The sequence below is a fragment of the Gymnogyps californianus genome, chromosome 13 (genome assembly GCF_018139145.2).
Source record: "Gymnogyps californianus isolate 813 chromosome 13, ASM1813914v2, whole genome shotgun sequence".
NCBI lineage: Eukaryota > Metazoa > Chordata > Aves > Accipitriformes > Cathartidae > Gymnogyps > Gymnogyps californianus.
In genome coordinates this window covers 13,314,713-13,339,751 of record NC_059483.1, presented here as the reverse complement: position 1 = coordinate 13,339,751, position 25,039 = coordinate 13,314,713, and the positions used below count along the sequence as shown (strand labels likewise).

Sequence of the window (25,039 nt, the reverse complement as noted above, 5' to 3'; positions counted from 1 at the left end):
ATGAATCCAGAAGGAAAATTGGACTAATTTTATACCAGCACAGGAAACTTTTATTTAGAAACCAATACTGGGCCGCACAGATAAAAAGGGACAAGTGTTTAAAGAAAACCTTCTCATGATAAAGGGGAAAAGGATTTTAAAACAAACAAACAAAAAAGAAATCAGGAGGAAGGGGAATTTGGTAGGGCTAACATGTCCACAGGCTCCCAGGGCACAGCGAAGCTGTGGCTGTGCCCTCTAGTGCCCGAGACCTGCAATACCTAACCGCGATTTCCACGGACCAGGGGCTTGTGCGCCTGAGAAAACCCAGAGCGAGCTGTTCTCTGCAGCACCCAGTGCGGATCAGCTCCCTTGCTGGGACGCTGCTAAGGTTACACAATTCCAGACTTTTATAAAAAACATATTTATTCCCAAGGCAGAGTTATTCTCAAGCAAGAGGGGTGCTAGAATAGTTCTATCAACTTCCCCTCTACAGACAAAGCTTTAGGGCAGAATTTCTACCTTTCATTTTGAATTTCCTAACTTTGGAGGATGCCTTTTATATATTTCATACTAAGAGTGCCTCAGAATCTGATATGAATATTCTTGTGGGTTTTTTATTAAAATGAACCGCCAAACAAAACATGTATTGCTTCTGTAATTAAAAACAACCAGCTCTCAAATTAGCATCTATGTAGGATGGGTCATGTTCTATACATCAGTTTAAAGGACTGAAACCTATATTGAAAGAGTGTATTTTTAAGTGTGTATTTTTGGTCCTGTCAAATAAGGAGCACAGGCAAGATACTAATCACTTCACTCATATAGCTACTGTTTGCAGTCACAGCTTTGTAAGCAACTTCTAATGACAGCATGATTTGCAGAATTTTTATTACCTACAAAAAAATAAGGACTATTTTTTCCACTAATTGTTTTCATTTACATGGTAAAAATACTTTATTACTTGACTGCAGTTTGTATCTAGGGGTGTTAAACCACTTGTAGCTTAATCTAATAATTCTATTCCCACTGATTAGGGAAAGTGAAATTACTGATGGGCAACAAATCAGTGGAAGCCTGCAAACAATTTCTGTGATGCTCAGATATCCCTGCGCTAACGCTTCAACCTTCCTCCATTTCACTTGGCACTAATTTGTGAAGAGGTACATGAAACTGCAGAATTGCAGAGCAATGCCAAGCTAGTTATAATTTCTCCTGATATTGTTAAGCTTAACCTGATCAATAAAATATTGCCCTTTAACATTTTCTTCCTCAATCCAATTTGCCTGACACCAAGTTTATTTTTTTGGCTACAAAGCATTAAAATTGTTATTTTACAGGAAAACGAAAGCAGTTTATCCCAGCCCCTCCTCCTGTCTCATCCCCATACATGTCGTATCAGGAATACCAACAGGCAAGCAAAGGCAGATTACACAAATAAGTAAAGCTGAATGACTGGACTCTGGCTAGGGATAAATAAAAAAATAGCCAAAAAGAAAGGCAAAACCAAAATAATGACTCTAAACTGACAGCTTTAGTGGCACTGGCTTCTTTGCTTTTCACTTGATTTTAATTCTTCCCCTTCATGCTTCATCTCCCATTGTTTCCCATGTGCTCTCTTGCTTGCACTGTCTGTTGCTCTCTCCAGCTGCTCCCTGACTACTGTAACTTCCAGCATTTTTCTGTTGGAGCAGATTCTTCCATAACCACATACTTCTTAGATATTTTATTATTGTGTCCTCCTCCTCCTCTATCATTTTTTTCATCCTTCTTGTCAGCAAAAATTCTCTTTGTGGTCCTGGTGAGCAGAATCCCAAATGGTTTAGCACCCACACCCCATCAAATCCACTTCTCAAACAAAAGTACTCCTTTGCCATTTAAGAGCGTGGTATTGTCAACCAGAGCAGAAGGATCTCATAAAGTCTGTTTACCTTTGCACGCCAATAGGATATGATCCATTAAAAACTCATTTTGTGAATGAAAACCTAACGACAGAGAAAATCCTGTCTCATTCTCTTACCTCACCATCAGAATTACATGCCAGCCCGCTATGCTGTCTCCCATCCATCCTACTCTCCCCTTTCTCTTCTCTCTAGCGTGTTCTCTCTCTCCCCTTGCTGTGATAACAAGTTTTCATTATATGTGTTTTCTCTGTCATTCCAGCAATTGATTCATTTCCTAAAATTTGCCTTATTTGAGGGCGCAATCCTTTTCTCTATACTCCTGTGGGTACCTTGGGGGTCAATGGAGACACTTAAATTAAGCAAGGCTCAGCCTTTAATAAACCAAACACCTTTCCCTACAAGGCTTAAGCAATTACTGAGTTAGTGTAGAGATTCACCAAGTATATTTCTGTTTTTTATTAAGAAATTGATTTAGCTTAAACTGTATTTCCAAAACGTATTTCACTCCACTGAGACAAGAGAAGATGTTACAATCTCATAAATACTGCATGCTCAGACATCCCTTTGATTTCTCACAGGGAGCTAGTATGCAATAATTGCTCTGCTAAAGCCCTGTATATTGTTTGGATATTAGCTAGGCGAATTCCTCAGACCCAATCCAGTTTTCTCAGGTGGCTTTTCATTCACAGCTTAAACTCCATAAAATAATAAGGTAACTAGTCAGCAGTTGCTTCTCATTCATTTTTATGACATTATCATGAGATAGGGGAGGGTGTGCTACCTATGGGAAGAAATGTCCTCAGATTCCTGGGGGCTCAGGGAAGCTGGGGAGAAGGGAAGGAGGAGTCGGCTGATGCTCCGCTCCTGCGCAATGGTGAGAATCTGGGCCTGGCAGAGAGTGTAGGTTGGACCACAGTCCTGCTGCCTCCAATATCAGCTACACGGAGGTTAATGGGATATCGAGGGAATCGTATATCTGGACTGACCAGGGCAGGCTCTCAAAGAGAGGATCTCGCCCTCGTGTCCCAACAAAGGTCATTTTCTTTCAGATGCTATTTTTATCCTGAGTTTTAGAAAGATATTTTTTCCTTGTCTCCCCCCACCTCCCTCCGGCCCTGGGAACTCTGATATTCCTGGCACCACAGGGGGAGAGGAGCCTGTTCCTGGCATCAGGTTTCATGGATGGCTGTAGGGAAGCAGTAAAGTGTTCCTGGCAGATAAACTGTGAGCAGGGGAAGAGGCTTCTTTCCTTCTTTCTTTTCTTCTTAATCCAGTTATTATCTGATCTGTATCCTTTAAATAAATATATATGCCTTTGCTTCTTCCAACTCTGGAGCTGGCTTGTGATAGCTCTTTAATTCCACCCATCCGTGCTTAGACAGTAGCTGGCCTAGCAAATTGTACACCTCCAAGAACAGCTCCCAGGGCTCTGGTTAAGACCCCATCTGACCTAAATCTCACTCATTACAAACAACCATAAATGTTGGGTTTGGGGTTTTTTTCAAACACCAGCAGTTACAGGAATATGTAATTTTGCTTTTGCCGTTTATAACTAAACCCCCTCTAGGGCATTTAATATAAATGACACTGAAAGAGGAAAAGATCTGTTTTTTATTTCCTTTTTATTTTTATATGGGTCATCTGTGAGGTTTTGCATTTATTGTTATTATTGTTGGCATATATTCCTTTCCTTTCCTCAGCCTTTGTTCCCAGGTTTGGACTCAGTGAGCCCATTGCCTAGCTTTAAAAAATATTGTTAATAGCTGCCTCTTCTTAAAAAGGCCTGAGACCTCTAAGCATATGTAGGCATGTCAAAATTAAAGTTTATAATATTATCCTGATGAAACATAAAAGACCTGCATCTGTGCCCTTAATATAAACAATTTAAAAGTGCTCAATAAATGCTAAGCACTTACCAGTATTAAATGACAAAACTCAGTATCGGGATGCCTTAAGGCTGGGAAGCTATTTTAACTTCAGGGAACCTTGCTGTGACAATTTTTATAAGCAAGTATCATATACCATCAAATAGATCTCTAATTACACAGTTGCAACATATGTATTGCATATAATCTATGGTGATTAGGTGCACTATTAGATTACGTGTGTATAAATCATATCCTGTATTTATAAATTGCCTTTACCATGAACGAGGGCGCAAGGCAAGGGGCTTGGGTGCTCCTCTGAACCAGTATCTGAAAGACTCAATCTTTCCGGCGTGGCTTCAAAGTCTGAAGAGCCGCGTATCTAAATGCAAACAGTGAAGTCTGGATTTGGGACTACAAAGAGCGGTTCAGACCGGGGAAGCCCAGAAGGCAGCACGGCTTCATAGTCTCCCCTCTCTGAACGCAGCGTATAAAAGCCGTCCACGCTCCCAGGGTGTCACTCGTGGCCACCCAAGCCCGCTGCTGGCAGTCAGTCTTGCCACTCCTATGGCAAGAGCCCGGTATTCTGGGTTCGTCAGGCGGCACGGGCTGCGGGCAGCTCCGCGGCTGCCTGCCCCCCCGCCGCCGGCAGCCATGGGAAGCCAGCGGGGAGGCAGACGGAGGCTCAGCCGGTGAGGACCCACCCGCGGGCCGGGCAGCCCCGCACCGCGACTGCCGTGGGGAGGGGGGCGGCGGTTTCTCCCCCCCCCCCCCCCCCTTTCCCCACGCCCAGGCGGCTCGGGGGGGCACGGCGGGGCTCCTCCGCTCCCGGCCCTGCCCGCCGCACCACCCGCCCGCCGGGCACCGCTGCTCGCTCGGCGCCCAGCCCAGCCCAGTCCAGCCCAGCCCAGCCGGGGGGGCAGCAGCGACCGCGTCCCGGGCGCGGCGCGGCACCGCCCGCCCCTCCGCTGCTGCCTCCGGGAGCAGCCGGTGCGCAGCGTGGGGTGGAGCCGCCCGGCTTCGGCTCCGCCGGGGGAAGCGGGGAGGCTGCCCGCCTCGCCGCGGCGGGAGGATGCGTGTGCGGGGCTTGCGACCTGGGATCGCGTCGGTGCTTGGATCCCTCCTCCTCCTCCTCCTCCTCCTCCCCTCCCGCCCGCTCCCCGCCCGGCAGCGAGGGGCTGGGGAAGTTGCGCTTACACGCGAGACGGCTTCGCAGCGGGGATCGCTTTGAGAAAAAGGGCTCCCCCTCCCTCGCCTCCCCCCGTCGCCGTGGCCTCCGAACAGTAAGTGGCAGGAAGGAAGTGAAGTTGCAAACAACCTGCAGCGGCAGGAACTTTCTGAGCTGCTCCAGCTGCATGTGTTCAAGGTGCCTTTGATGTGTGTGCAGCAGCTTCTGGAAAGTGGACTGCAGCTTTCCCACTCGTCAGCCCTCCCTCTCCCCCACCCTTCCCAACCTCCCCTCCCACCACCGCCACTTCAGCCCACACACGCAATTTGTTTGAGAAGGAGGAAAAAAAAAAAAAAGTGATGAACAAGAAGTGGTGAATTACCCAAGCGACTTTCCTCAAAGAGCGAGCGAGCCGGGAAGAGGAGCTGCGGCGAGCCCCGCGCAGCCCGCCCGGCGCACCGGAGCTGCCCGGGAGGGACCCGCCGAGCACCCACTGGGGACCGTGGGGGCTGCGTGGTTGGCGGAGTGTGAATGCATCCCCGCAGCGAGATGCAAAAAGCCTTATCTGCTTGCATTTGACTTGCGATGCCGGCTCCTCACTAGAATGCAAACCCTTGCACAGGATGAAAACAGGTTTGTTGCAAATTCTCCTGGAAATGTTTCGTTCCCCACCGCCGCCACTTTCCTGTTTGAGATGTCAGAGACGATCTTAATGATGACACGGTGGCAGATACCTCTGCTGCGTACCATCCGCTGTTCTTTGGAGATGTTAAGGCAGAGATAAATCTTTTATGCAGCTGTCTTTTCATATCTGTAGCGGTTGCTGCACAATCTGCACTTGATTGCAGCTAAAATATTCTTTTTGGGATCCGTTTCACAAAATGATGCAAAATAAACACAGATGGGAGAAGTGGGGGAGAGAAAGCTGTAATGAAGTAGTGATGGTGGATGGATCTTCCCTCCTTCCCTCCCCCTCCAATGCCCTCCCCCAAAATGTGAGCCTTTTCTGAACACAAAATGCTACGTTTCTGTTTTAAAGCAGTAAAGATTTTGGGGGCTCTTTGGCTGGGGTTTTGGAGGGAGACTTCCATCAGTGGTGCTTGCCTTACTGACTGACTTTCTTGAATGTCTGTGGCTACCAAGCCCATCAGCCTCTATCTTGCCTTCACCTGTTTTAAAGTATGTCTTGTTTCTTCCAACACCTTGCAGGTCATTCTTCCAGAATGCCAGAGGAAAGTTCGCCAAAGCGGAGTCCTCAAAACATCCCGTACAAGGACCTGCCCCATATTGTCAATGCTGATGGGCAGTATCTCTTCTGCAGGTATTGGAAGCCAGCAGCAACTCCCAGGTGAGCACTTTCAAGCAAATGTCCTTTTTTACTATCAGTAAATAAGACTCTATTTGTGTAATTATTATTTATAGCTTGACTGGCGTTACAGGGCTGCGTGCATGGAGCTTTACAGAGCCACTAGAGAGATTTCTCTCATCTGAGAGAGCCCCTACTGTAAAGACTGTATTCTTCAAATCTTTACTCACTCAAGTCGGCCTTACAGATGTAAAACATGGAGTCACTGTCATTTCATGCACAGCTGGCTTGGTTGGCAGTTCAGTATGCTACCGGCACGTACAGGTGGCTGATGCCTATCAGTAATAAACAACTATCTTCAAACTAATAGCACAGACAATCAGGGACGGATGGGATACAGGCTTAGGAATGTCTACTCTTTCTGATTTTCTCAGTGTCAACAAATTAAACATCAGCATCTGAGTTCAATTTCAACAGTAGGAGCCAAAATCTCAGGGCAACAGGCAGAATATGGTTTGACTGCATTGCTTTTTGACTGATGGCTTGGTTTTTTTTTTTACTTATTTATAGTTAGTAAATGATTTAGGGAGCTCTTTCACTGGCAACTGCGATTTCAAAACTGACCTCAGTAATAAACACAGACAAGAAACCAGATAGAGAAATTTCTCTAATGTTTTTGTCATAACTTAAATAATCCCTTTACTGTAATAGCTTTCTATGCTGATTGTGTGCTGATTATGATCTGCTGTAGAAAGCTATCTCTGTTCTTCCCATAGTTATGATCTTTCTTCTTCCTCCCAGTATCTGCTGGCTTGGCATGTATCTCTGCTACCACTAGTTATATAGGTAGCTACTTCATAAAAATCTGGATATTGTTTTATTGTTTTCTTTTTCTGCAAGCCAACAGGAAAAGCTACATTGATTTTATACAGCTAGAAAACAGTCACAGGAAAAAGTTGTTTAATTTGTAGTAGGGACAAACTTTTTCCTTGACCACCCAACAGGTTAGACATCATCCTGTGTCCAAATCAGCCTGCAGCTGCGCTGAGAGATGGATACGGGTCCAGGTTAGCTGGCCTTGGGTTTTATGCCTGCCAAACTAAGGGGCAATGGGAATAACATAGAGCTGGGAGGTGGGCAAGCAGCGAAGCACACTGTCCCCAGAGGGGAGGACAGTGCAGCCACCCCACTCTAGCTCCATTGCACTGGTTGGGCTATAGGGCATGGCTCTTGGTTTAAGATCACCTGGTCCACAGAGCATTTTATAGTTACTTCTACGCACTGCCTTTCAGAAACAAGGAGGAAAGTTTTTGGCACTGATGCTTTACATAGTCTTTGCACCAACCTGAAGATTTCCTCTACAGAAAAAAAAAATGCTGTCAGAACAAGCTTCTACTGTGAAACCAGGCTGTCTTGTATTATAATGCTAATTAATCATCAACTGCCCACAACGTTCTTCACCCAGTTGTGGAATTGCTTTCTTTTTTCATGTTTAATTTCTTAGCAAATTAGTAGTGAGTGGATGGGACTTTGATCCAGAAATGAAAGGATGATAAAGAGCTGAGAGTTAAAACTTGGTGTCTAAGTCCTCTGGGTAGTTAATTTTGGGGGGGGGCTCTGTGCATCAAGCAGTTAATTGAGAGCGAGCTTGCCCTAGTTTTGTGACAACAAAAGTGGATGGGATCAGTGTTGCTCATTTACAAGTGGTTCCTGCGTGCGTGCGTGCGTGCGTGTGTTTGTGTTTGCATGTTTGTGTATAAGGAGGGGGCGTACTGTTTATTATTAGATCTTTTTGCATTGTTATGTATGAGGGAGATGGTAAGTGACTGAATAACAAGTTAGTGCCTGGATCCTACAGTCAAGAATGCTCTTGAAGTGCTTTGATAGGCAAACCAAAAATACTTTTTTTTTTCCCCTCTCACTTTTCATAAGTAGCTCAGCTCTTCCTGCTTCATATGTAGAAGCTCAGCAACTTTCATCTAATTTTAAATGTTCAGCAAAAGTGATCTATATATATATGTATAGGGAGAGAAAGAGAGAGACCTCTGGGGACTTTTACAGGCCCGTTACAATTTATTCTATTTCAAATACTGAAGGCAATTCTTTCAATCTTCTAACTCAATTGTTGATTCAGGTTCAAATCTTAACGCTAATGAATGACGCTATAACCGTCAAACGGTGGGATCTTTCATTGATCCATTATGCATCTAATCCCAGCTAGGGCTATAGAAATACCTCGTCTCTGCAGATGCCCAAAGGTTATCATTGACTTGTCTTCTATTAGAATAGAACTTATCATCCTTGATCCCTCCCCCAGAGAGGGGAAAAACCGGGATATCTGCCAAAGGAAAAATTAAAAAGTAGCCCTAGCCTGGGGTTGAAGAGCAAACAATGGCTAGGCAGTCTCTGAGAGTGGGGCCGACCGACAGGCATCGCCCCTCGGAGCTTCTGCTTCTCCTTTATCTCCTCAAACAGACCCACAAAGGTGGATAAAGGCTGTGGCAGACTAATGTGCTGTAGCGTATTTTTTTTAAAAAAAGATTTGTCAGGAAGATGGGAAAATTTTGTGAGGCTCTTTTGCTTCGTGCTCACAAATATCCAGGCTCTGATCCTGTGTGGTGTTGAACTGACTGATCAGCCCATACTGGTGCACATATGGAAGCTTTGTTGTAAGTGCCACCGAGGCCAAGGTTGTCCTGCGAGTGAAAGGCACCTATTGTGAGTTCCTCAGCAGGGTCCGCTTTGTTTTGAAGGGGGATTTAGGTGATTACTTCACAGGAAGCTGACACACAAAGGCACTCAGATGTCATAATGATTAGATGGGGTAGATAGAGTAGGTAGTAGTGGGACTAAGGAAGGAGGACGGCAGTGTTTTCCACTTGTTTTTTTGGGTGGGAAGTCACTCCCAACAGCGGAGCTGGGGACTGGGTGTCGTCTTCTATTGCTGTCTGCTGGCAGCAATGCAGGTGCGACTTCCCTGGCCAGCAGCCCTGCAAGCTGCCCAACTTGTTGAGCCAGTTTCATCTTAAGATGTAATTAAGTGGTCTTGTTGAATGCAGCAGGGAAGAAAAAGCAGTATGTTCTGGTGGTGTTTTCATGTATCGTGCCAACAACAGGATTTGTGGAGCATGAAAACAGGTAACTCTTTGGCACTGAGTGCTCACTAGTGGGTGCAAAGCTTAAGTTCTGGGCAAGGCAGGGCATTTTCAGGAGCATGTAATATTGTTTGGAGGAAATAAATCGTTGGTACCAAACCAGATTGATCTCGTGCCTATAGCGTGTCCCAGTCGTCGAGGAAATCCTACTTAATGGGAAAGCAGTTTTTGTGTAAACAAAAACAATGTCTCCATGCAAGGTTAAAACCTCTGCCACCACCCTGGGCAGTCTGAGTCAAAATATGAGGTAATAGGAGGTGAGGAATTAAGAAACCGTGCTCTGTTCCCAGCTCTCAGACAAAGCTGCTAAGAATAGAGCTGGGATGAGGAAGGGGAAGGAAAGTTGGGAGGAGAAGTCAAGACATTTCCTTTGAGGCCCCTAAAGGGCCTGGAGAAGATCAGAGATGACCTTCTTTTCCTCTCTGTTCTATATCCCCATAGCCTCTTCTGGATGCTTCAGCTGTTCCTGTCACTGCCTAGCTAAGCACAAACAGTTTGTTCTGCGGCACTTTCAGCCCCTCTGCTTGACCTCAATTAAACTCTGTGAGATTTATTGACCCAGAGTAGTTTTTTCAAAGGTGCTAATAGCCTGCAGCCACCATTGACTTCAGACAGAGAAAGCGATGATCAACTCTCTCCCTGTAGATCAGCCACTCTAGGTTGGACACTTGCAGCTTGAGACACTTGTAGCTAGAGGATGCTTATGAAAATGTGGGTTCCAGACATCCTTGTATCTGAGCTTCCTCATCTATCAAACAGAAATCATTATCTGGCTAGTTAGCATGATGCTTGTGTGTCTCTCCACGTAGTGGTCTCTAGGTGCACTTAGATGATTGCCAGCAACTGAAGTGGTCTGCCTGAGGAGGCTGCCTGAAGCTGAGACACGTGTGGGTCACAGATGTGTTCCTGGTCGATTGTTAATGTACACTAAAATGGGTTGGCTCAGCTTTAGACATCGTGACCATAGTTTAAGTGAACAGAGTTGCAATTGTCTGAGTAAACAGTGTCTTTGTGGGAGTTCTTTCAGTTCTACACCTGACAAGTGTGATTAAAAATACAAAATTAAACAAACAAAAAGCACCTGCTTTTCTATTTACTTTTTTTATTGTTTTACTCTTTGAAAAATGCCTGTCATTCATTCTGACTTCTTAGCAATGAAAGGCCAAGCCAATAAGGGGAAAATATATTTCTCTCTTCCCCAAGGACTTTGCAGAAGTGCCTGCGGTGAAGAAATACAAACTGCCTTTATATTTGAACTGGCCCTTAAATTGTGAATATTGCTTGCTGATTTTGGCACCTCATTACCAGCATTTCCATGGCATTTCCAGAAGAACAGCACAGCTCCCAGCATGAACAGATGACAAAGCTGAATTTGACTTTCAGACCTTTCCAAATAAAATAAATAAATAAATAAACCAAAGCGAAGTCAAAGCAAAGGGAATCAAGTCACTAATTGTAATGTCTTTAATTACACTGTGTGGTGTTAGTCTCTAGAAATACTTAAAGGAATTTCCAATTCAGTGTCGCTCTTGAAGAACACTTTTGTTTGTACTAATGAGGTCAACTTCAAACTAATGCACAAGGGCCGAACTTGTATGGTGCAAAGTGACTTATGTCGGCATAGTTTGTTGTAGGATGAATTCAGCTCCCTCTGTGTGTCTGATCACATCGTACACAGTGCAAAGGGGAAATAACAATTATCATTGTCAAATCAACATTCCAGGCTTTGCTTGCTGTATTGCTATTGCCTGAATTTCTAAAGCCTCCCTTCTATTCATCAGCCATGTATGTGTTCCTTTAATGCCTATGTTCTCTTTGCTCCATGTGACTGTCTTATTCACGGTGAATGGGGGCATCCTTTTATGATTTCTTATGCGATTCCAGAGGAAGGGCAAATTAGCAAACCACCTTCACATAAGAGGGACTCTGACAGACAGGAGAGCAGCTTTGGTTCTTGCTGTAGATATTTCGAACAGACTTTTTTAGTAGGATAATTTTTTTCAGTCCCCCCAGGAATGTTCAACAGAAGCAAATCTGCCTTTTATTCCACAGAACCCAAGGAAAAAGGCAAATAACAAAGGGAATAACAATTGTAATTAAACTGCCCCTTTTGCTCATTGCCCTGTTAAGATCAGCCTCTGAGCACAAGTGTACAACTTTGTGACACTGGTGTGCGGGAATAAGGTGACTTTAGGAGTTCCCTGTTGTGAATCTCAAAGCAGTAAAATTTCATCCTGGTCCTGAGACAGCAGCAAAAGAAGCAAAATCAATGTTGGTTCTCAGTGTGCCACCTGATGAACTTCGAAAATGGTGCTGTCCAACACAGTGATTATCAGAGGTAGAGGTAGAGATAGGAGAAAAGAAGAAAAATGATCTTGAGATTGAGTTGAAAAACTCAATTTCTGCTCATGATTCTGCCAGAGACTGAAGGCTAAGCAAACCTTGCTTCTCTCATGCAAATAGTTCATTTGCTTTTAATGGGATTACAAGTGTGATGATCAGTACTGGCTTTGTACCATGACCCTGGTGGATCCCCTAGCTGATCACTCAGCAGTTAGAGCCCTGCCTGTCCCTCCAGGTCTCTTTATCCTGAGCAGACGCTGCACTGGCTCTCCTCTCAGACTCTGGTGCATAAGTTTTCTTCAGCTTATCAAACTGGGAGCACTCTAAACCAGTTATTTGTTGACAGTGACGCAACAGTTGAAGCAGACAAACTCATCAACCTTATCAGGGTTCCAGACGCAAGAGCACTTTACTTCACTAGCACAAGAGATGTGTACATTTAGACAAAAGAATAAAACCAGCTGCACACAGTTCCTTGCCTCAATTTCTTCAGCACCCTCGAACATCCCTTGGGAACACACAGCAGCTCTTTTAGATCACCACGAATATATCTACAACAAGAGCTGGCTGGTATAGTTGTACTGGCTAGAAGAGGGTATTTTTTCTAGGTGCCTGTTGCAGAGGAGTTGGCCTGTGTTTCCTTGCAAGTTCCCTTCAAGCTGCTGTGGCTTTGTGCTTTTCAGAGCCAGGGCGAACATCTGATCTCTGTTCTTCTAGGGAAATTGCATTGTTCTAAGAGCTGTCCCTGCAGACACATTTGGCTGAGCTGCCTTCCCTAGGTTCAGGCATGCCATTGTCCTAATGTGCTTCCACTTGAATGGAAGCCATCAGTGTTTTAAACCTCCTATTGTCCCTTATCCAAGAGATGTGACACAACCCTGATAGCAAATGGCTGATTCTCCTAAGTATCCAAGGAGATAGTATTGCATCCTGCCCATGACATTCCTTAAGATGTGCTTAGGCAGGTCCCTTACCTCATCACACCCCAGTTGTATCCTTAACTATACCTCTACACCCTTGGCCTGTACTCTACCAGTACGGACATTCTGACACTGTATCAGTATGGCTTATTATCCTATAGGAAGGAAATTAGCAGCACCAGGGTAAGTAAAGTTTTTTGACATCATTAAAACTATCTCTCCCCCAGGGTTTCTTCTTGCAGATCAATAAGATTTCACTTACATTAACGGGAAGAGAAGTACTGGCACAACAATCCCGAATACCAACCTTGGGCTAGTCCCAACCATAAACATCTTCTAAAGCAACCAGACCTAGGGGAATCACTGGGTGGCGATGTCAGGAAGGCATCTCAAAGCTGACCAGACTCACTGTCCAGACAGTGGTACCAAGGTGTGGCCTTGGGGACAGGCAGGGAAGGGCCACTGGAAGCAGTCCTGGTAGCCAGAGCACTCCAGTCAGATTTTCCTGCCTCCAGGCACACTCCTACGGGCTGTCCACATCAGCTAGGGGCAGGAGAGGGGATGGGTCTTGGAGTGTGCTCTACTTGGGGATGTGTTTGTTTCTCCTAGACAGATGCAGCACGTTTGTGTCCAAAGGGATTCATTATTTTTGCAGTAGCAGCCATGTAGCCATTTTCAATGTCCTAAGACCTTGAGTAACACCAAACTGCATGAGTACTTCCACTGGAATGAAAGAGACTCCCCTTCTGTGTGACAGACACTTGCTCTCCAGCCAGGGGCTATCTTCATTTCTGTTTGACAGGTGCTCACCTGATGATGGGAGCCTCTGAATCCGCCCATACTAAGTGATGGCAAAGGCAGCTTGCTAGACCTAGAAAATTTAATGTCAGAAAACAGAATAAAGAAGTCAGTGAGGAGCAGAGAACAGGCAAAACACATGGTCAAGACAGTCATTAGACAGTGACATAGTGACCAGTGATTTACAGAATTGGACCCTTAATTTCTCTGTGCTTTTGTTTCCTCATCTCAAATTGGGTGTAATCATCCAGGCAAGTGATATAAATTGGGTCTGGAGTCCCTAGATGAAAGTTGCCAGAGAAAGTAAGTTATTCCTTGAGGTTTTGGTGGTTGAAGAGTGCTTGATGTTTGAAGAGAGATTTTAAAAAAAATCTACTAAGTGATGCATTAGCTGTTCTCTGCTGTTCAGCTACAAGTAAATTGTCTCAGCAGGAATCGGTTAAAAGAAAGAAAAGAGAGAGGGGAAAAAAAGGGAAACAAAATATTGACAACTGGGCTAAAGCCAAACATTCAGGTAATAGTGTAGTAATCATTTGCTCCAGTGTTGTGTATAGATGGGTAAGGAGAAAATGTACAAACTACTGTAGATTTGGTAGGCAAGAAAGATTACTGATCTTTTGCAGCCATCTATCTGACCTATGATAAAAGGCCTTGCTCTGTATTTTTTCTTTCTTCCTTGATCAAGCTTGAAGCTTGCAGAGTGAGGGGATAAAAATTAAATCTTTGGCCTTTTTTTAGAACAGAAAGTTGGTTTAATTTGCTGTAGGTGCCAGCAGGTTCGCTAGTTCACCAGCTGGCAAAATGAGGTCATTTTTATAATTTTTCAACGTATTTTTTACTTTTATTTTTCAAAACTGTCTCAGTGAGGTTTCAAATTCAACTGTCAAATTCCAGAAATCTGCAGTGGCTTAATTTGCTGAGCTAAAGGCATGAGGAGTGATGAGGAAGCAGCAAGTAATTAAATTGCTGTAGAGATAGCATCTAGCTGACTTAATGGTTAAGCTTTTTCTTCATTTTTTCAATTTTGTGTGAGAGCTAGTCTACAATATTTGGAGTATTAAAAACTGTATTCTGAGCAGCATTCATAATCTCATTTTATTAAAAGGATATTCAAGCGATCCAGCATTCAGTCATCCTCTGGCTCTTCACAAATCATTTTAGCAAGGAGCACCAAGCATCTCAACCGAGGTTGTCCTGAAAATGCACAGATCATCCCTCTGACATTATTAGCTGCCCACAAGTTCATTAGGACAGAAAGCTTTTTGAAAATTGAGTTTTTGTTTCCAGGTTCACGGTGGCCCTGTGCATGTAGGACAGGGCTGGAGCTCAGGGAACCCACGGTGACATTTTGACTCTGCTGTTAAACTCCCACTGATTGCTGTAGGGTCAGGTTTTGCCTCACGCTGTGTGTCCATCCTTGCCTCTGGTGTGCTGTGTTGCCATGGGCAAGGCTTTTTACCTCTTGTGCTTCAGTTTACGTGGCAGTGGGAGGAAGGGTTGATCCTTGCTTGGGACAGGGTAATGGATCAGAGGACCTCTTCAGGTCCCATTCATCTCTGCGTTACGTGACTCTACAACAAGCCTAGCTGCACCCTTTGCAAAGCATTTTTGGTTTTTGTGAATGAGCAGTGTTGTACAAAAGCCAGCTGTTGTTATTATTTATGCTGTTTATTTACTGGTCACATTTCTCCGAGCTGAGGAATGGAAAAAAGATCTATCAGCAGAGTCACTTTGTTTATATTTAATTTCACTTTCAGTTTTTGGGGAATGTTGATTTGTTAAACACTACTCCTTCCTCTAAAACCCGTAGTTTTATATAGTCGGTGGAAACATTGTCTCATTCTTACACACAAGCGTACATTTCTCTTTTGAAGCATCATTTGAGGGTTCTGACCATCAAAGGTTTGCTTCCTGCTGTGCATGTTCTCCTGTTGCTTTAGGAGAGATGGTCAGATCCCTCAGCACAGCTAGATGTAGCATCAAGGCTTGTTTACATTTTGCTAAGCCCACAACATCTGCAGACATGTCCCTGCTCAAGCCGCCCCGCAGCTCTGCAGGCAGTTAGCAAACCTGCCCCTGCCCTGCCAGCTCTCGGGCACCCCGCAGGGCACGGGCATGGGTGCTCCAGTGCTCCCGAGCCCCATCCCTATCTCACCACTACAGAACTGAGGTCTCTCTTCCTCCTCATGTCCCACACGGCACATGCAATGGTTCAGCCCTCGTCTGGGAGCGCTGTGCCTCCGACGCTCTGAGTGGCCCCGGTGTTGCGCTGTAGCGATGTAGCTGATGGAGCTCTTCCTGTTCCCGCTGCAGGCTGTGACAGATGCACCCCTCACATGTGATCCAACAAATGGTGTCTTGTAAGTTGGCAGAAGAGAAACTCGGTAGGAAAGACGAACCATCTTCCCTGCTGCTAGCTCAGACATCAGCTCTGACTTTCTTTGCTGGCAATTGGAGAAGTCAGAGCTGGCCTGGCAGTGGTGGGGTTAATAACTGTGGTATTGAAAGTATTTGCTCTTGATATTGCCGAGGCTTTTTAAAAATGGTCGGAAATATGTGGTACTTCTCAGTTTCTGGTGAAGCACTCCACATAAAACACAGCGTTCCTGCAGCAGAATAACAGCTTGTGGTTTAAATAAATGTTGTTATTTCTGCTCTGCTGTAGGTGTACATGTATGTTTTGGTTCAGTGGCTGCCAGATACTGTAAATGAGTATTGATTTCCTTTTCTATTTTAAGCTTTTCTGCAGAAAAGGCATCCCACATGCCTTTAGCTTTCTTTGCCTGTACCTAAAGTGATGGCAGATCTATCTAACTAAATACTCTTTTATTTTATTGTTACCACTCATCCTTATTTTAGTAGTTGCCCCCCAAGTTGGTCAGGTCCCCATTCACCTTTTGGAGTTTAAAGCTATTACATCTAGCTCTTTTTAAGAGCAAATCAACAAGACGGTGTTTAAAACTCATGGCAAGTAGTTCCTTATTTACATTAGCGTGGCAGCCCTCGCTGCCATACGTGAAGCTGCCTTGGTGTTAGAAATGAAAGAACATTTTAGGAAGCAAGCCTGCCGTAGCTAAAGTCTTTGGACAGGCAGATTAGCTCAGTGTGGCCAAGAAACAACACAGACCTGGATTTGGCAACCATGGGCTGAAGTCTCCATCCGTTTGTTAACTTTTAAGTCATCTGTAGGTAAACCATTGCACCTCAGCTGCAGTTCACATTTACTGTGGTTTAAAACATGAATAAACATTTCAGTGTTTAAAGCACATGTTGCAGCGCTCACTGTCTTAGCAGGATTCCAGTGTCTCATGTTTAACTGCTTACATTTAACTTTCTCTCCTACCTCAGGTCTACGGCAAACGTGGAATAGTAAATTAATTGGAACATGCTCAAAGCCTTGGCAAACACTTTGCCTGTGACATTACTGATTTCCCAGAGGAATAGCTGCTGATATTGATTTTGACAGAGCCTGTAAAGCCTCTCACTGCAAAGATTCCTCTCATAGCTGGGCAGGGCTGAAGTGCAGCTCTGGGATGTGCCGAGATAGGATTATTCATTGGAAATTAATGTGCTTAATCACAAAGTATGTTAAAATATACATAAAAGTGCTTTATGATTAGGAAATCAATCCTTGAGTTTCTGTCTCTGAGTTTATGGGATAATTCCACCCTGGCTTTTGGAAAATCATGCAGAAAAAGATTGGCTATTTGGAGACTCATGTTATCTGTGACATCTGAACTTTTTATGAGTTCATCAGTTTGTTAAAGATAACCTATTAAGATCTCTGCCAAGACAGAGGATCACAGACAAAATTGGATCAGAAAGGTAAAAGTGAGGATAGGTAATTGACTCAGTGCAGGAAGTAATCAAGAGTTCCACATTATGGGTGGAATTGCCTGGTTACAAACCGTACTATCAGGTCTGAGTATTTCAGGGAATTGAAGTTTTATGTTTTGCTTTAAACCACTGCCATACAATTGGGAATTGCGCAGTCAGTGCTCTATTAAAAAGTAATAATATCATACTATCTCAAGTTCACAGAACAGGTAAAGTGTCATCCCCTTTCTTGCTCCTTACTTATTCACAGCTCTCTTCCAAGCTAATGAAGATTTGCCCACGTAAGCCCAAAATGCCTGATCAAGTACTTCAGTTGTGCAGTTTTTATTGCAAGGAATGGCTTGGAAATGCTCTCATCCCCTTGTGCCAGATGTGCACTTTTCAGCCTCTTCCCTGCACAGGTGCTAGGGTGATGAGCTGAATTCTTCCTTTAATAACATTTTCAATATTGCTTGTCAGGAGTTGTCTGTGCCATCCATTCCCTGGAATAACAGCTTGAGACTGGAGGTGATTAGCGCCACGGCTAGAGTCTAAAACGTGGACAATCCCCTTTTTAAGAACCATTGATTTTGTGGGGAGACTGACCATGAAGAACCCCTGGTGCGCCCAGGTTCAGACTACTAGTGATGTCCAGCTCCTGCATGAAAAATACCTTGTGAAAAAAGAGAAGTCAGAAAGAGTCTGCAGGCTTGTCTTAGAGGACTTTAGGAAACACTGCTTAACATTTAGATGTAGTGTCCTCTGCACCACTTTATGATTTGTCTCAAACCATAAGCACTTCTTAGCAAACATTTGAAAATAACTGTCATGGTTTAACCCCAGCCAGCAACTCAGCACCACGCAGCCGCTCCACCCTCCCCCCTCCCAGTGGGGTGGGGAGGAGGATCAGGAAAAACAAAGTAAAACTCGTGGGTTGAGATACGAGCAGTTCAGTAACTGAAGTAAAATAAAATATAATACTAACTTACAATAATAATAAAAAATTAATGAAAGGGAATATAACAAAAAGAGAGAAATTAGACCCAAGAAAAGACAAGTGATGCACAATGCAATTGCTCACCACCCGCTGACCGATGCCCAAGAAGTGATCCGCCCCTCCTGGCCAACTCCCCCCCGTTTATATACTGAGCATGACGTTCTATGGTATGGAATATCCCTTTGGCTAGTTCGGGTCAGCTGTCCTGGCCGTGCTCCCTCCCAGCTCCTTGTGCACCTGCTTGCTGGCAGAGCAAAACACAGCACTGTACCAGCTACTAAGAAGAAAATTAACTCTATCCCTGCTGAAACCAGGACAATAACCGAGCAAGCAAGCATGTTACTAAGGACTTAAAAGTCACCAAGTACTTGTGTGGACCTAACCAGAGGGATGGCTTTACTAAGTAAAGTAATTTCCACCATTTGAAACCTACAGAGGCTCAACTAGAACTCCTCACCTCGATACAGGGATACTGCTGTCTAACTCCATTTTCTGTGCTATGCAGAAAGGTGAGATTAAATGGTCAAAATGGGACTAGGATGCCATGTAGGGAGCATTCTTGCATGGCTTGAGCTGATCCCTTAATCAGGCACACCTTGTTCCTTTCTAGGAAGCCTGCTTGGTCTTTTAGGTTTGAATTGGGTTTGTCAGGCTATGAACGTATAGCAGCAATAAGTCCTGACTTGTCACTGGAACAGGTACCAGTGTTCTGCATATGCTGAGAGTGCAAGTGAACTCAGTAAGAAGTAACTGGTTTTGCACAGCTACTTTGAAACAGAGACATACTTCTGTATAAAAAAACCTTCTTTGTTCAGTGAACAGGTTTAGTCCTGAACTAGTGAGTAGTGCTGAGTTTAAGTGATAGTGACTGTGCAGAAGAAAGGTTCTGGCCCTTTAATTGCAGCTTTCTCATGCTTTGAAAGGACAGTCCATCTAATTACACAAGCCTTTCTTTTTCCAAGGCTTTGGCTCACCAGGCAGTGCCTGCATTTTGATTTCAAGAAGAAACTACTACACGACTGGCTAAACGGTAATACTTGTCCCTTTGGAAATCATTAGAGGTTCAGTGCAAGTCCATGAAAGAGGAGGGGGAGGTCTGCGAAAACTGTTCTTGCTCTTACTCCCCGTTTGTTGGTTCTCCGTTGAGAATCGTGGTCCTGCAGCCATCTTCCATCTGTGGTGGCTTTGCTTCCAAGTGAAAATTAATTTTTAATACAATTAACAAGAGGTATCTTATTTTTCCTGATTTCCAAAGGGATCTATGCCAGAAACTCTTTTTCTTCTTTGACTATTCTTCTTCCACACCTTAAAGCTAATCTAAAAATTTTAGGTGTGATTTCAGATCGACTTGAACTTTGCAGCTGATGTCTTCTATTTAAATAATGCTTTGCACAGTTTTCTTAGAAAGACACTAACTGCTTTGTGCATTCATCCTTGTAGCTCCCCTTGGGAGATATGACCTCCATTTTATCTCTCTTGCAGCCCTTGTACGAGGAAGGGCTGAAGCACAGCAAAGTACAGAACTGGGATGTCCAATTCCAGCCTTACTCCCAGCCAGGTCCGGGGCAGTTCTGCCCGGGCTCCCTCCAAGTCACCCCTTCCTCAGTCCTGTGTGCGTGGCAATGCCTACACCTTGCCTCTTTGGAAACAGAAGTCATAATTCTTCTTTCAAGGATTCCTGTGCTTTGTAGAAGGGCAGCAGCAAGAGGAAAGCGCAGCTCCAAACCCTGAGCTGCCCGTGTCTCCAGAGTGCTTGTCTGCCTTGCAGATTCAGAGCAGCAGGTCTGGCAGCCAGTTCTGCCCAGGAAAATCCCATCTCTGATATCAAAGTGGAGGAGTGTCTCCCCGAGGCAGTCCGTGTAACCCTAGAATCCCTCCTCCTCAGTTTTATCCAAGAAAAGGGTGGGAAGATCCAGCCCATGAGTTTTAAACTACACACCACATATTTCGGCTCTGATCTCAGCCTTGTGTCCCCTAAAATATTACTTCAAAGCTTCCTTGAAACAAAATACAGCTGGTCTCAAATGTTAACTTTGCAGAGATTTGTCCAGAGCTATGCAGTTGCAAGGTTCCAATAATTCCTTCCCTCCCACCCCCACCTGAAGTTTCCTTCATCTCTTTTCCCTATATTAGACCACTCATGAGTTATTCTCGGTGAGGGCTTGCTTTTCGAAGAGCTACAATAAATCAGCGTAAGCTGCTTCTCCACATTGTTTTCTGCTGGCTCTGGCTAGATCCTGTTGAACCTTTTGTTTTGAAATAAATACATCTGTGCTACCCAGTTCTCTCTGTGCCCCATTGATTTATGGTGTCTACGCTTTCTGCTGTTGTTGAATAACTTACCCATGTTACTCCTCCTGGAGGTCGTGGCAGTTCTCAAATGTCCTCCTAACTCTCTGCTGATGAGGGATTGTGATTTTGAGATGTATGATGAGCAGATTTTAAGACTGAGGCATCAGTCTCTATGATGTTAGACAGTAGGATGCTGCTTAAACTAACAGCAGCCCCTTTGGACAGGCTTGAATGGGAACTTCAAAGTAGGAAGCAGGGTTTGCTGGAGAGGTTTATTTTTTAATTGCCAGTTTAGGAACTGGACAGGAATGAAGCTGCTGATTCTACTCAACTAGACCAAACCACATCTAACACAAATGTGCAGAATCTTTAATCCCCACAAGCTCTATAAAATCAAGCAGAAATTTTGTAGTGTGAGTGTAGTGCACGGTTCTTTGACATATTCTGTGGTGCTTAAAGGTTTTTCGCAGGTTAAACTACTACATTCTTGAACTACTACTTACCTCAGTCTATCTGGAAGAGGTGAATTCCTCCAGATTTGGAGCTCTGTGAGATATCCATGCTGATGCTACATGGGCTGTGATACTGAGAGAAGGTCGATAGAGACTGGACTCCAAGCTGTTGCCATTCTGACTTGCTTTTTCTCCTGAGTTGGGAAAAATAGCTGTAGAACTGCTAGTTTAACATAACATTGTTCAGCTTCAATGACAGCTGAAAAAAGAGGTGGCTACTCAGATTATGGACCTAGATGGCAAAGCTATGGGCCAGTAGAGCAGAGGCTAAGAATGCATTTCTCAAAAAAACTGAGCAAGAAAGCGAGCAATGCTCTTGGGTGTAATGCCTCCTTGAAACATGGCTTGGAATTGGGAGCAAAGTCATTGCCTCTTGCACCTTCAGAGGGACATAACTCTGCATGTTTCCTGGAGACGGAAGGATGGCATGAAGGGACACACCTGACTACCATAAATATTCCTGTCTAACCGGACTCACCAGGCTGAACTCTTGGCTAACTGTGTAGGTCACAAGCATGCACAACATGAGAGAAATTGCCATAACTATTTGTAATCCCCGCCCACGGCCTAAGTTTTGTCAGGGTTGCTTCAGGACACAAATCACCTCAGGAAAAAAAAAAAGTGCAAAAGCTGACTCAAAAAGCAGATACAGAGACATCCCTCTTGCAAACTTCAGGTCTTTCTTACACCCAAAGCAAGAGGCTCAAGAGCCCTCCAGAGAAAAGGTCACCAACAGTGAACAAAACAATTCATTCTTCATTATGTGTTCTTGGAAATGATTAGCTGGAAATTTTTTTTTAAAAAAAGGTAATCTTTAACCAAATACCAAGGGTAGAAAATTGGAATGACAGTTAAAGCTCAACAAAGTTACAAGCTGCTTAATGCATAATCTTATTATGTGAAAGATAACTAACCTTCATAATCAGCGAGGACCGCTAGCCCGGCTAACACAAGAATGCATACCTTTAATTGATTTTCCATTATAATATACTTTGGAAGCAAAATATACATACATGACATCATTACATTTTTAACAAATTAAAAAGGTCTGTGAGCAACTATCCAGTTGCTTGTCCAAAAATGCCACCAGTTAAATGTTTTTGATAAATAAAGGTTAATTGTTCACTGTGCTTCTAAGACTCGGGCTGTTGCCAGCTACCAAGGAACTGATAAATCAGCTCAAACAACACAACAAAATGTAATACTTAACTTCAGTAAGCCAGTCATTTTTCTGGCAGCCTAGCTAACTCAGAGCTTTCCTGTCAGCTAGTTTTTAAAAATTACTTTAGGAATTCAGTGTCAAGTATTCAAAACTGCTCAAGTCAGATGTTCTTTGTTAGAGCTGATCTGGTTCTGGTAACAACATACATGATATCAAATGAAAAGCATAGTTGCCTTACATAGAATAACATGGTATTAGCTTAAGTTGCAAGGGCTTGATTCAGGAAATCACTTCTGCATGTGATTAAATCAGTCCTTATTCAGGACAGCATTTATAAATCCTTTTTTAACTTTCATCTTGTACTTTGTAAGTCCTACTGACTTTCGTGAGTTAAAGAAAGTTTCCTGAGGTTAAGCAGGTACTTAAATGTTGTTCTGAAGAGGGAGGCTTTTGAATGGGGTGGAAAAGATTGCATTTTTCATATATGCAGTCATAGGAAGCTTGTCTTCAGTTCTTTGGTCTAGTCCCAGTGTTTTTTGTTATTTTCTGGCAATAAAAGAGCATGCACGGGGTCCCACAGAAGTGGCTCTGTCCCCAGAGGACACAAGACATTAAAATCATACCGTCCCGCTCACAACCTTCCTCCTCTAGTTCAGTTTCAACACGACTTTTGTTGAAAATAAAGCAAGAACAGGGGTCTTATGCTCAGCAGGACCCACATCCTGAGTTGTATTTCTGGCCTGCCAGATTTCATAGCACAGCAGCTTTCTGAGTGTTGTTTCAAGGTATGTTTCTTCTAATGACAGAGCCCTAGTTTAAGAGGGCTCTCGCTCATTTTCATAAGCCCGGTGCTGCAATTTATTTTCCCTAAAATTGTTCTCCTGCAATTGATTGTGGAATCACATCTCTAAACAATTGTCCTGGCATGGCAGAGGGGGCAGAGGTGGCAACATGTGCCCAGCAATAAAGAAAGTGAGAACCTCTAAAACTGGTTCTGCTCTTGCACCTGCGAAGCTGCTCCCCACACAAGTGAAATATTAGAGGATGTGAAGTTACAGTGAGAAATATGGAAGGGTTGCAAACAGCTAAAGCTTAGATCAGCTGGTGACCTCTCCCAGAGGCAGGACAGAAAGACAATGCGCTCATATGGGTTTGTGCACACTGACTTTGCGTTGCAGCCTGGCCTCTACCGCTCCCAACTTCCCTGATTCAGGAAAGGATGTTTGCATGTGCCTTGTACCAACTGCATGTGTGGCATCCCTGTGTATTGCTTACTTAGCAAGCTGCAACTGCAACACAGGAGGGGCTGATATCAGCCATGGATGACCAGCACAGTGGAGATGTGGGAGCAGGGACTGGTCACTGCTATATACCATCACCTCCTAATGGGAGATAAGTAAACACAGCCAGTAGTTGATTTGAACAAATATTTGACAAATATTGTCCTGCCCTCTTGTTGTAATAAGTAACTGCATCTGTTTGCCAAGCTGTGCAGTACTAGAGACAGAAACCTGCAGTGGGGAGGGAGGAGGAGCTGGTGAAGGCTGTGGGAAGGGAAAACTGCCTGTTGCTTTTGCAAACGGCAGTCAATAAACTGGTTTCCTTTAGTAGCCATAATTGTTGTTGCACTAGTTAGGTGAGAACAAGCACGTGGATACTTACTCATGCTCAGCTCACACCTTGGCTTTGTGTGGAGACACACCTGCCGAACGCGGGGAAATTGTGCTGTTGTGTGACTAGGTGCTTTCTTGAGCATATGCCAAAGCAATGCTATTTCGAGATGTTCAGCAATTACAGTTCCACCAGCCAAAGCCAGCTGAAGCATCCAAAGAAACATCAGGTTTCCGTGCCTGCGGTTAGAGAGACCAGAGTTAGCATGGGTTCAGGCACAGGTCAGTCTCCACCGGAAAGCTTTGCAGGCTGTGCACCATGTTTTCTACCTGAGATGTGCAAGTTTCCAAGGATTTCACCAGTGCAATTGCAAGAGCTGGAGGTGAAGAAATTTCTCCCCAGGATCAGTTTCATACATGGCCAATACGCAAACCTTGTTTAAACAAAATTTCTGTTGAGGTCACGCACAGAGGCACTGCAGTCCTGCAAAATCTTAAAGCCTGCAGGGTTTCTGTATTAATTTTAAACAACTCTGTTGAAAGCAGTCTCTGATATTCTGTTATTCCATCCATTGTGGTAGGAAGGAGCAGGCTGCGATTCGAGAGCAGGGCTGTCTGCGAAAATGTTTACATACAGTAAAGAACTGCTGTCAGTCAATGTACTCACTCGTTGTATTTTCATACCAGCTTGCTATCGAAAATATGTTGAACCGTGTATTTGTTATACTGCCTTCAGGTATTATTTGCCAAATCTAAACTTGTTTTGTAATGGAAAAAGGGGGATTAGGTGAAAGAGCCAAATCCTTCAATCCTTGCTTAGATGATACTCATACTAATTTCAATTTTTCAAGCTGTTGTGTTTAATGTATGGCCCCTGTGCTTAGACCTGAAAGCTGGAGCTAAAGAGCTGTGTAGATGTGACCTAGTTTTTAGTCAGTAAAGCCACTCTCACTTTTTATTGATCAACAAAATGAGCTACTTCTGTTTCGACATAACAATTTGGAAATTTTACTCCTTGTTTATGACTATTGATAGGACAAAACTTTCAAAAGTATCTCAGTCTTCTCGACAGCTACTGCCATTAGGGCTCTTAAAGCACAGTCTCAGGAATTTTATTCAGTATTTTGCAGACAAATAATAACCCAGGTCTCTTCCCTGTGGTGTCCAAAGGCTCAGTTCTGCAACGCCTGGCAATTGTTGTGCTAGATGAGA

General features: G+C 44.0%; 1 protein-coding gene across 1 annotated transcript in view; it reads left to right on the top strand.

Annotated features, from left to right (window-relative positions):
• Positions 1-5,332: 5,332 nt before the first annotated feature.
• Positions 5,333-25,039, top strand: part of MGLL (monoglyceride lipase) — a 64,442-nt gene continuing 44,735 nt past the window's right edge. Inside the window, exons 1-2 of the mRNA XM_050904693.1 lie at positions 5,333-5,549; positions 6,126-6,264. Coding sequence (XP_050760650.1) covers positions 5,540-5,549; positions 6,126-6,264 — 149 coding nt within the window. The 5' untranslated portion in view covers positions 5,333-5,539. The remainder of the gene's footprint in view (positions 5,550-6,125; positions 6,265-25,039) is intronic.